This window comes from Gopherus flavomarginatus, chromosome 7, assembly GCF_025201925.1.
Source record: "Gopherus flavomarginatus isolate rGopFla2 chromosome 7, rGopFla2.mat.asm, whole genome shotgun sequence".
Lineage (NCBI taxonomy): Eukaryota > Metazoa > Chordata > Testudines > Testudinidae > Gopherus > Gopherus flavomarginatus.
The window spans coordinates 51,001,361-51,014,336 of NC_066623.1; the positions used below are offsets into that span (position 1 = coordinate 51,001,361).

Sequence of the window (12,976 nt, forward strand, 5' to 3'; positions counted from 1 at the left end):
TCTGCTAAGGGTGAGAGAAGTAAAGAAAATATCCTAGGAATTCTATAGAAGCCAAACTATGACTAGTCTACATGCTAAGTAGGTAAAGAATAACTGCTCTGAGATCCTTGATAAACTGTAGAAAATCCTAGAGAAATGAGCACATCCTGAATTAAACAGCAGCACCCAACAAATTCAGATTTAGCAATTAGCCATGATGCTCAATGAAACAAATATAAATTTTAAAATTATCAAAATAAAAACAAAATTCAACCTTTCTCCTAAATTCAACTGACATTTTAAAACAATATGCAGAAACAAAATTAGAGGTGTTAGAAGCAAATTGATCTGTTTACATCATAAAGAGCATTAACTTCATAGTCTATTATTTTTACTGAGTGGGCAAATAAGACAACTGGCTGTATAACTGAAACAATACTGCTCTATGACAACCATACTAATTCTTGAGTTAATGTTGTGAAAGGCTTCAGGGCCAAGATTGGGGATAGACTTTTTCCCCCCCTCAAAAGTTACGTAATAGTACTGTACGTAATGTGGCAAATCTTCAACCTGGCCAGGCTCTTCTGGGCAAAATGATGGTGCCTCTCAGTGCCAGTGTATATACTTCCCAAATAAACCAACGGCATTGTTTGAAAACAAAGAGCCATAAAGGCCCTCCTTAACTGTTCAAAATTTCCAAATATTCTTGACTCTATGGATGGCCTTTAGATAAGGGGGGCCAAGGAGCCATTTGTTACATTAACATCTGCCTTATCTGGTAGTTTACAAATATCTTCTTCTAAGCTTAATCAAAATTTTCACACATGTAACCCCCATCCCCAAATTATTCCACACCACTCTCTCTTGTCATCCTACAGTAGAAAGCCTTGGCATTTTTGGAGTTTGATTTCTGAGCGGAAATTGGAGTGAGTAGTGTATTAATCATGCATATATGGTGCTGCAGTAGGCTGTGACTTTTCCTTGTCCCTAGAACCATTATTAAAAACCATGGCCAGAACCCAGTTAAGGTTAGGATTTCTTAATTTTAAATCTGGAATACTTCCTCTTACCCAACCTCTCAACCTGGGTTATCTCACAAGAGGCTTCTCTCTAACCTTCTGAGGTGTGGGAAGGAACAGCAGGAGTGGACTGAGTATTGGCATTACCCTTCTCGTACATTCATGCTCTATATTCTGAGGTGTGGAGCTGAGACTGAAACAACCCAGCTCTTCTGAATCAGAAGAAATGCCAAATACCCTCTTTGGGTTAGGAGCTACAAATGAGAGGACTTCAGGGGTAAAATCTTTCAAAGATTTTTCCAGAGCTGCCAAATTCCCCCAACATAACTTGAAATTCAAAAAGCTTTCCTTGGTTTCTGACACGTCTTTAAACACTATTTCCAGTAACTTCCCTGTTGTCAAATAACGATCCCAGTATTATTAACCCCACCATAGCGTGTCTGTGTGATATTGTCCAATTTTATGTTGTCTGCTCTTTGACAAGCTAATAGTTGCGTAACTGCATTATTTTATTGGCTATCCTATGAAATGTGTGGTAAAACATCTACCTTTCTGTATTTTTATTGTTTGTTTCTTTAATAAAACAAAATGATCATAACAGGATATTAAAAGCCTGAAGGAGGGGCACTGTTATTTCCCTGAACAGCATTGGGGTGCAGATGTTTGCAGAGGAAACATAAAGGAGAGGTTTGGTTGTGTATTAGACATATTATCATGAGAGAGCTGGGCAGCCCTTTCCTCCTAGGAAGCAATCCCAATCTTTGTTCCTTAGTGGGATCTGCACACTCAGCCAGAGAGCTCAAACTGGGGGCAGGGCAAGTGCCTGATAGGACTGTGAGTAAACAAAAGAATCCATCAGATCAAACCTTCTCCATGGCCCCTCCCCCAGAATAATGGTGTGGGAGCTGGTGTACAAGATTCTGGCGAGACCTTCTGGTCTGATATCGCATAACAACCATCCTTGCTGCAGTTGGTTTCACTCGGTCCTTCCTCATCCTTCCCTCAGTTCCACATGGTTGCTAGCTCTCTGTCTGCTTCCTGGGTCTCTGTTTCTTCTGCAACTTCTTTCATACTCCCCTGCGCTTTAAGGATGAATATGGCCTTTGTTTATGAAGGGCCTGATCTCGTGCTTATTAAAGTCAATAGAAGGACTTACACTGACTTCAGTAAGACCCAATGAGCCAGACTTTGATACTCTCATTGATCCTGTAGAACTTTACTCCACAAAGTTGTCCGCCACTTGTGGCATCAGATACTGTTCAGTTGTGAGTAAGGGGATTGGGATCTGGCCCCAAGCATTGGACCAATATGTTGCTACAAATTTACCTTTCAGCAAGTCTGCCCATAAACTCCAAATTGAACTTTGTTGTTGCCTTAATTGGAATTGAATACTTGCCACGCACTGGATATTGAAAGGCTAATAGTACATGCTGTGTTAGAACATGACAATCTTTCTTACAAAACTCCAGAATGTCAAGCAATCTCTTCAATAAAAGATATATCTATATTATGCTTACACAATCCCTCTCATTTCAAAATGACTTACAAACTATAGTCAAGAATGACTCTGCTAGTGAAATGTAGCCATTTCTGGGGGTGACATGGCAACTGTCAAGCAGAACACAACAGTACTACACAACTGAACACGAAGAGTACCTTTTTAAAACTGAAAATGTAGCGGGAATTTATTTAGGCTGACCAGAATTCCTAGAGTTGGAATATGGCCAGAATGCTGACACCAAGACCCCTGCTCTTAAAAAGAATGTCATGGGATCTTTAAGGACCACATGTGATCAGAACCTTATTTTAAGTCTCATCTGAAATATGTAAAGTACTTAAAGCACCTTAAAGAATCTATCTTTAAACACGAGATACAAGGGGATTCTTCATGTGCTTAACTGCTTTGCTAGAGGAGGGCCTAGCGGCATAGTTCATCCCAGTGCTACTTTTAATGCTTAAACAATAACACATTTAAATACACCGCTACCCCAATATAATGCTGTCCTCAGGAGCCAAAAAATCTTACTGCATGACAGGTGAAACCATGTTATATCGAACTTGCTTTGATCCGCTGGAGTGCACAGCCTTGCCCCCCTGGAATGCTGCTTCACCAGATTATATCCGAATTCATGTTATATCGGGCCGCGTTATATCGGGGTAGCGATGTACTTTAACTTTAAGCATAGAGAGAGTGTCTGCTGAGCTGCATGTGTGTGGAGAAGTGGGACAGGGTGCCAGTGAGAGGGACTGAATGATATGCATCATCCTGCCTACAAAAACCTCTGCCTCCATGGCCCCGAGCAACTTCGTTCTATCTTCATAGCTTCCCTGCAATGCTCTACTCTTTCCCTCCCCTTCCACTAGAAGAGTTAAGGTTGCTCTGGTGTGTTGCATAGAGAGAAACTTCTAGTTTGTGAGTGTGCAACCCCAGCTTGGTTTAAGAATTATATATTTAATTTTAGTTGGTGACTTCCTTATGTCTAAAAAATTTTTTGGGGTGAGGAAATATGAAATGATTTGGGTGTAGAAAATTGTTTTTTAAATACATTTTATTCTCTTATTAGTAATTCTTCCACGTCAACACCATTGTTACAAACTCCTTGGTGTCAGTGGTGTAGGGACTGCTGTGCCGAGCAATCCTTGTGTTATTGAGGGTATATATGGAGCTCTTACTCCTTGGGGCAGCTATTTCTCTGGGGAAGTAAGACAATATGAAATCCTAGGTATGTAAAGGATTCATTAACAAGCATTAACAGACAATGCAATATCTGGGTTTTTTTTCCATCCCCCAATATAATTTGAGTTCTATAAGATGTTTCCGCACATACTGTTGTCCTCAAAAGTTTAGGTCACTGTTTTTAAACTAAAAAGCTCTTTCTGGGTGTAGACATTTGTATGCCGCTACGGGATTTGAAAGGGAAATTCCAAGCACTAATTCCTTGGTCAGACTCATGTCATGTGAAATATGTTGAACAGTCTGGAGACTCTAGAACTTTCAAGGTAATTATCAACATTAAAACCCAGTGAACGCATATCTAGCATTTTTCTTTATATGATTTTGTAATTTGCATAATAGCACATACAGGACATACCTGAACAATTAGGGCCCAATTCTGTGAGGGTCAGAGCAGTCTCAGCTCAGCTCTTCCATAGGAGATGAGTATGCTCAACACCTCTCAGGAGTCACTTGGAGTTCTGCAGGGTCTGACTTTAACTATGCTTCTCAAGTATCTTGACGTACTGCTTAATAACTATCTACAGAAGTCATCCACCAGTTCAGTGCCTGCCATGTCCTTTTAGGTAGATGTAGTATTGTCTTAGCCATTATATACAGGTGCCTTTGTGATAGCCTCATGCATCTATTGCAGTTTAAAAACATGTTGCAAGAAAGGCACAATACAGTTCAGATAATTTCCCTCTGAAGTAATAGAATTATTGCTCAGATACATGTTTTTAGTAGTCAAGAATTGTAACAAGCCAAGTAATCTAAAGTAGAAATGGCACATGCACTTAAATTGGAAAGGATGGAAGTGCTCTTCAGAGGTGTCAGAACCTTGTGAGCTTTGTCTTGTTTTTAACTGTATGAACTAAATTATGTTGGCTACAAATGGGAGTGACCTTCCCTTCCCCACTTTTTTTCCTTCTCTCCTATTTTCAGAGGGTCCTGGGCCTCTGCCATGGACGGGTGGCTCTGCAACTAAACCTGGAAAACCCAAAGGAAAGAAGAAGTTTTCTTCGGTTCGGCAGAAGTTCGATGTAAGTTTTATATTCTGCAGAGGGTCTCAGCTCTGCTAAACACTCTAGAAATGAAGAGCTGGTAACTTGTGAGCAGTAAATGGTCCCTTTGTTAGCCGGGACGGCTAAGATGCTTTACTTCATTCTCGCAGAAGCATTTGTATTAAAGCAATAAGTATTCAAGTGTAATTACCAGACAAGTCTCTTTCAGTCCAGATATTTATAATTTCATGCTGCCCCAATCTCTTGTTGACTTTAAAAAGCTAAGTGCTTCATGAAGCAAAATGTTATTGTTCCATATGTTATAGTCACCATTGTGCTTACCCCTTCTTCCCAACTTGACTTGCTGCGCAAGCGTGGTTGGGCTAGACAATTCCATATTGTTTTGGGCCGTCTGGATGGGTGCAACACTTTCTTTGAAACGGACCACTCTTAAAGGGCTCCAAGTTCTTAACGGAAAATACTTCGGAGTGCCTCTTCTCTGCTCAGCCCTTTCTCTGTGGGGTGCAGGGAGAAACACATAGGACCAGGTTCTCGTTTACATTAATCCCCATTTGCATTACTCTGGCATTCTAAAGGGTCTGTAAAGTGGGCCCACGTGGAGGCTGCTTTACATTGCCAGAGTGGTATAAAGGGCATTAGTGTGAATGAGAATTGGGCCCCTAAATGCCAGAGACTAAATTTGACACTGGTGTAATCAGGCACTGTAATACTCTTTACAAACAGCGGTTTTAAAGAATTGTGAATCCAGTGCAAGTAGAATTGTATTCAGAAATTGCCACAATGATTCAGACAATATTTCTTACTATTCATCCTGTTTTGGCCGAGACTGTAACAGCAATGCATACAAGCTGCTATTCAGGTAATCTGTAGTATCTTCATTTATAAAAATTCTCAGTAATCTTTTCGAACTAAGCAATGATGAGAATCTGGTTAAACGAGTAATACATATGTCTGGTGGTGGATTTAAAACTTGGCTTGTTTTAAAAAATGTGAATGTGTGTGTATATACTGTAGATGTGCATTTTTTTCAGGAATGTATAATAGTGTAGAACTGTATTAAGGTTTTATCAGGATGAATTTTGGTAGTGAAGTTAATAATCCCATTAGAGTTAAGATGTTCAGCTGACACCAAAATACTGCTGAGAGAGATTTCTGTTAATGCTCCACTCGCTCTCTCAAAAGGACCACCTCTCTGCTGCAAGGAGGGCAGGGGAACAGAAGTCTCTTCTACTCTATCCCTTCCCTATCTTTCTCCCCCCCCCTCCCCCCAGCCCCATGCATAACTTCTGTGCCTGTCTCTGCTATTAGTATTGACACAATTTCATTCCTACCCAGAAAGGTCCCAGTAACAGTTGTGAAATTACCAGATTTCATGTTAATTCCACTTTGCTTCTGCTTTCCAAAGGCATATGTTCTCTGTTTGCAGAATCAGTTACATTTTGAAGGTTATATCTTTGCAACCAAATGAAAGCTGAAGTCCTCAAAATTAGCAGAACAAATTCCCACTCATTAGTGGTGGTAATTTTTCCATCAGATTTAAATAAATGTTGGTTAGATATATGGTTATTCTTTGTAGTTTTGTATAAAGCTTTTATAACCCCCTCTATCCGAGGATGTCTTTACAAATATTAACTAATTAAAGCATCTGATATTTTGGGATGACATCTGATATTTTGGGATGACTAAAAACCAGCTACTTCTGAGGGGGAACACCCAGCTGTTTAGCAGCACGCAGCAATGAGGTAAGGTAAATTGAAGTATAGTTGTAGTCGTGTCGGTCCCACGATATTAGAAAGACAAGGTGGGTAAGGTCATATCTTTTATTGGACCAACTTCTGTTGATGAGAGAGACAAACTTTCAAGTTCTGTGTGGCTTGAAAGTTTCTCTCTCACCAACAGAAGTGGGTTCCATAAAAGATATTCCTTCACTCACCTTGTTTCAGGTAAATTTAAGACAGGCAGAATATAATAACCGAAGTTGGAACTCAGCTAGGCTGCTATGCTTAAAATCTCTATTCTCTTATGATAAGTGCCGTGTTTAATGACCATCTAAATTCAGAACCTCAATTTCACAACTCCCCTGAAAGCTGTATTCAGTGCTGGAATTAGTAGTTTTTAAATGAAAAGTGTATTTGTCTGACAGCACCGATTCCAGCCTCAGAATCCATTGTCTGGAGCCCAGCAGTTTGTGGCAAAGGATCCTCAAGAAGATGATGATTTGAAGTTGTGTTCCCATACAATGATGCTTCCCACACGGGGCCAGCTAGAAGGAAGGATGATAGTGACTGCATATGAGCACGGGCTGGACAATGTCACCGAAGAGGCAGTGACGGCTATTGTCTATGCTGTGCAGGTTAGAAAAGACAAACCAATGATGTGGTTTTGATTATGCTACCAACAAAAGGCTTTGTATATGGCGGGGCACTACAGTGTGTGAGAGGAAAATAGCTTCACTATATTTACAGGTGACTTATGAGAATCCATGCCATGTGTTTCAAAGGGGCCTCCCAAACTGGCACTGAAAGTTATTCCTGCAGCTCTTCAGATGAGAGTCTTGGCACACATAAAGGATCTTGGATTCAGCATACAAAAATATAATTTGCAGACGCTCAGAGTGAAAAATTGTAGGCACAGTTTTAGAAGCTGAGTTTGAAAAGTTGGACCTTCAGCTTTTAAACTAAAATATTTCTTTAACTATGATGGATTTTTAAAATGTATATTCCATTCCTAGCAGCAGCTTGTACTCCAAATTTATATCCAGAGGCCATAGGATTAGTTTTGAACAGTCCCTTTTTAGGCACATCAAGCTGTTGTAAAACTTGTCTGCTGTTGAAGCTCAAGCAAAGTAGATAAATCGTATAATACCCAAACCGGAAGTGCTGATTACATGCAATTCCCATTGTTTTCTGTGGGAGTTATGGCGATTAGCATCTCTCAAGATCAGGTCCAAGCACTGCAAGCAACTACTTAGGACTTGTGCTTCTGGGGGCTTACACAGCAGATTCAGAGGCCAGTCTGATCTCTCGATCCGTCAATATGACCAGATGTGGGAGCAACTTTCTGCTTGTTCTTTCCACCCCCTCACACCCTCTCCAGCAGTTTCACCTCAGAAGTAAGACCAGCCCTTAATAAAAGCATAGTGTGGCTTTCAGAACAGCTTTAAGTGCAATATTCCCATGCACTGTCCGATGCTGATTATGAAACCCTTTCTTGTCCTCTACCATAGTGTGCTAGTTAATGGTGGGAATTTCCTGACATTTAAGAGACATTTTTAAGGTTGGTACCAGGAGAGCTCAAATGAGAGCTGCAAGTTTCAGTTCACAGGCAAGTGCACACACTCTGTTTACTGTGCTTGTTCTGCTTTGTGTACAAATAGGGTAATGAAATTTACACCAATCCTGCTGTCTGAGGGCAGGCTCCTGTGAAGTTTGGTATCCTACTGGTTTGCAGAAATAAATCAGGAAGAGAAACACATGAACATGTGATAGCAAGTAAATCAGCACGCTGGCTTTGTTTTGGTTGGGTTACCCTCCGGAGGAACTAGGATTTTTATCTGGGTTGGAGATCTGTTGTTTTTTCAGGGCTATCTTGATTGATTGATTGATTTTTTTCAGATTCAGTACAAAACTATAAAATACATCCTTTTCCAGATATGTGATGCAGGGGGATGCTATTTGTATCATCCTCTACTGAATGCACTTCCTTTAAAATAACGTTGCCAGTTTGTGCCTCTAATAATGAAAACTATCCATATAACAGAATCCACCTGTTAATAGACTAAAATCAATAGTTATGAAACACTGTCTCTATATATGACCAATGGCATTTTTGATGTACTGATTGCAGCAGTATCTAGGTGGAAGGGATAAACAGGCCTATGTGACAATACTGTAAAGTTTTGAGAGCATGCTGCACAAATGGTAAAAGTAAGGTTTGTCATTACAGAATCACCTTAAGGATATCCTGGCATCTGTAGTATCCAGGAGGAAAGCCTATCGCCTGAGAGATGGTCATTTCAAATACGCCTTCGGAAGCAATGTTAACCCACAGCCTTACCTGAAGAACAGTGTTGTTGCCTATAATAATCTAATTGAATGGTAAGTGAGCTGTCATGGAGCTACCTTGTTCTAAACATAGTCAATGAGTAGTTGGTGTAGGAGACGGAGCATACTGATCCATTTTTTAAAACCCCAGGAGAAAACTTGGTGGTAATATTTAATATTCAGAAACTTCAGATGTGCCAGAGGACTATCCCTACTGGGCAGAGGGGAAGGACTTGGGTTTTAGTATAAAATGCCCTGGCAAGAAGTCTGTGCCCCTTGCCACCGTCCTCATCTGCTAGGAAGATGCTGGAATTCCTTCTTGGGTGTTCTCTCTAGATACAATCTGAGGACTCATTTTTTCATATAAGCCTCTGGTTAGTAGGCGAGTGTTTGATTTGAAGCACATAGACTCTTACTCACCACATTCCAACTATTTCTGGCTGCTGGAAGGGAGAAACAGCTTTCACCTGGGCATCTGTATAAAACCTTAAGATGAGATAAGATGCCCCCAATGGTCATCTGACTTGTGAAGAATAGCGAAGGGGTTGGGCCACTATTTCCCTTCCCTGCTCTCCTGGCTCTACCACTTCCCGAGCCTTTCTTTGGGTCCTACTCCCATGTGGATAACTCCAATGTCTACCTTTATTGCTTTTCCCAGACAGCCACCATGTGGAATTGACAGAGATGCTGGCTCATGGCTACTGTGCAGAACTCTCTTGGTCAGCAGTAAAATTGTCAGCAATGATATTGATTTCAGTCTCCTGCTGCAGCCTCTTGGGAAGGCTATGAGCAGCAGTAATCTTGCATCTGTCTGCAGACTCAGGAAGACTGTACAATTCATATCTGGAAGGTTATCTTCTCAGCATAAGGAGTGGTTTTTTGTTTGTTTTTGTTTTGCATGAAAGAGTAAATTCTGCAGAAGATTATGCTTCTCCCACTATCCCACTCCCTCTCCACAGGGAAAATTTCCTGCTCCCTTCTGGCAAATGGATTTTTCAAGCCCTGATAATGCTGTGCACATCTGAAGGTACCTTTCATCCAGGGATCTCAAAACCCTTTCTGTATGTTAACTGCTAAAGGAAGGGAGGAAAGCCCATTACTGGAGACATTTAAATTGGATTGGATAATGTATTGAATTGTATTTTTGGACTAATTATACACTGGTCCCAGGGTACAGGCTTGATGATCTGTAACTAAGGCTATGTTTTAGTCACAGCTATTTTTAATAAAAGTCACGGTCAGGTCATGGGCAGTAAACAAAAATTCACAGCACGTGATCTGTCCATGAGTTGGACTATATCCCCCTAACTAAAACTTGGGCCTCCGCTGGTTCTGGGGGCGAGGCAGGCAGCACGCAGCCCAGGACCCCCGCTGGTGCTGGTTTGGGGAGGGTTGGCGGGGCTGGCAGGCTCCCTACCCAGCTCCGCGTATTCCTGCAGCTCCTAGGGTGAGGGAAGGCCGGTGGGCTTCCTGCACTGCCCTGAGCTCAGACTCCACAGCTCCCATTGGCTGGGAACCGCAGCCAGTGGGAGTTGTGGGTGCGGCACCTGAGAGCATGGGTAGTGCACGAAGCCCCCAGCCCCTCCAGCTAGAAGCTGCAGGGACATGCCAGTGCTGGAATGTGTTTATATATTCAGTGTGTTTTAGCATTGTTAGCAGTGCCTGTGCCAAGTCCATGTACAGGACCCTGAACTTACAGGCATTTACTTCAGTACATCTCCTGACTTTGGTTCACAACCTCTGGCTCAGGCCTCACGTCTTGCACCAGGCCTAATGCTCTAGGCTCTCTCTACTACAGTAAATAGAGCATGCAGCTTGTGATGACAGAGAGATTGGAATTGCCAGAGGTGCAGGCCATGGATGGTAACCCACAGAATCCCCGATCAGTTTGTGCTACCCTCCTGAAGGGCGGGGACAGTCCAGTAGTTTAGAAAGCGGAAATTTGGGAGTCTGATTAATTGGTCAGTTATTGCTTCCTTAGGAAGCATTAGTAAGAAACCAGAGCTAGCCCCTTGGGGTGGACCCAGCATCCAGTGTTTGTTTGTATTCCATTCCAATCTTATATCTCCCTCATCACTGTGCTTTCTGAGCACTTTCCAGAAGTGCACAAAGTAACATAACTAGCATCTGTCAGATGTGGGACTCCCTTTTTTTCTCCTCCAAGGGAAAATTATGTTAAGGTCTTTTAAATAATTTATATTTTTCTCTTTGCTGTGCTCTGTGTGCTTTTTGCTGAAAGTGAGGTCAGAAAATTGCACACACACTTGGAGCAGAAGCTGGTGAGAGTGGTGCACAGCGCCAGCGTGCCTTGGGAGCAGAGGCAGTTCCAGGGGTGGGTGAGCCGGGCAGTTGTCTGGGGCACTGAACTGCTGTGCCACTCTGCTTTGTTTTGCTCCTCTTCTGATCGGTCGGCTGTTTGGTTTAATTTGGTTTGGTTTTTGTTCTGCTGGGAGCAGGGCGGAGTCCATCACTTGCGCATACAAGTGATGAGTTTTGCATATGTAAATTCCTTCAACTTCAGGGTGGTAGGGGGCCAAAAATAGGACTAGGACTGCTCCGGCTTGAGAGCACAGAGGTCAGCCACAGTCCGAGAGCTTCAGGTTAACTTTTAGGTTTTACCTTTAGCACCTTGCAGATGAAGACTTTCTTTGTTCCTGCCTTGTCTCTGCCAGACACGTGGGCCAGAGCGGGCTCCTTTATATTTTCAGTCCTGAGATATCAAGGTCTTTTTAATAGCTAATCTCCAGAACACATCTTGTCTCTTGTAATCTCTGAAATCCAAACTGCAGTGCAGTATCCGGCGTGTTTATGCTTAGGAGTAAGCATGCTGTCTTTGGCTGCTGGTGAGCAATGGGATTTTACCATTTGAAGAGTTGCAACAGGTACATAGTTTAACCAATACGTATTTGTTTTTAGTTTGTGCAACTCTTTACCTAGTGTAGACACAGCCTTGGCTGTGTCTGGCTGGAGATTAGTTATGTAAGAATGCCAGCAGTCTGTCTGCAATAAAGTGACCAAGTTAAAAGAAATGTAAACCAGTTTAAGTGTGGCCACACAACTTTGCGCCATTTTAACTCAGTCCCTTTTAAAAGCTGATTTTTAGTGAAACTAGTGCAACGTTCGTATCCAGACAAGGCCTGAGCCAGCTCTGAGTGAAGAATAAAGTTCAGGAGCCAAGCTATTGCCCTGATATTTCCCAAGGTGGGTGCTTTTTTATTGACTGGAATGTCTTTAATGTCCTTCTCTTTACAGTCCTCCTACCTGCGTGGCACCTTCTGCAGGTCAGAATCTAGCCTCCCACCCCGCTCCTGATGATGCTGAGCAGCAGGCGGCTCTCCTCTTAGCATGTTCTGGGAATACTTTACCAGCTACTCTCCCTCCTGTGAACATGTATGACCTTTTTGAGGCATTACAGGTAACCATTCACGTTCCATTGCGGCATGGCTTGGAGAGATGCTTTCCTGAGCAGAGACTGCTAGTAGGAGATAATTGTGTCTGCTCTGTATTATGTACTTGGAGACTGACCCGATTTCACTCCCTCTCCACTGCCTGTTCATTTAAACAAGCTGTTTCCTTGTTTTCTTCTTAAATCTGTGGCTATGCGTGGAGCTGCCCAGCGTATTAGGCAGGGACTCTGGATTGGCCCCTTCAGCTGTGTAAATGTCGCCTCATAGATGCAAGCACATTATGCATTAGATCATAGGTTCTCACCTTGGGATTATGCACTATGGGGTTACAGGTGGTCATGGCCCCCCCTCCCTGCATTCGATTGATGGAGATTCTGGCAGAAATACAGCACACTGAGTTGCCATATAAATCTCTGTGTTCCATGCAGGTATTTATTACCAGCTGGGCTGCCCAAGCTGTCCCTCCCTGGGTTTGCATGGCTTGGGGCTTGTGAGATCAGGCATTCTCAGCAGGAGGATGCTTGACTCTGGAATTGGCTTCCTGAATTTGATCTTTATGAGCATGGTGCAAGCACCATCTATTTCCCTATGCTTATCCTGAGTGGGTGGCTTCAGTGCAGGTGGTCTCTTCTGGGTGTAGGTAAATATTGGCAAGTTAGAAACAAAGCAACAAGCCTAATCTTTTTGTTGCCCCTGAGATCCCGCTCATCAGCTTACTATATAGTTATAATAAATGCACTAGATACATCTTATTTTAGAAATGGGGGGAGTGAGCATGATAGCATCTGGC

General features: G+C 42.3%; 2 protein-coding genes across 2 annotated transcripts in view; one reads left to right on the forward strand and one right to left on the reverse strand.

Annotated features, from left to right (window-relative positions):
- Positions 1–12,976, reverse strand: part of SUCO (SUN domain containing ossification factor) — a 900,323-nt gene that overhangs the window by 263,877 nt on the left and 623,470 nt on the right. The window lies entirely within an intron of this gene.
- TADA1 (transcriptional adaptor 1) overlaps positions 1–12,976 on the forward strand; it is a 28,183-nt gene that overhangs the window by 12,572 nt on the left and 2,635 nt on the right. The window contains exons 4-7 of the mRNA XM_050963350.1: positions 4,657–4,754; positions 6,880–7,089; positions 8,682–8,833; positions 12,032–12,194. Of these exons, the coding sequence (XP_050819307.1) occupies positions 4,657–4,754; positions 6,880–7,089; positions 8,682–8,833; positions 12,032–12,194 (623 nt within the window). The remainder of the gene's footprint in view (positions 1–4,656; positions 4,755–6,879; positions 7,090–8,681; positions 8,834–12,031; positions 12,195–12,976) is intronic.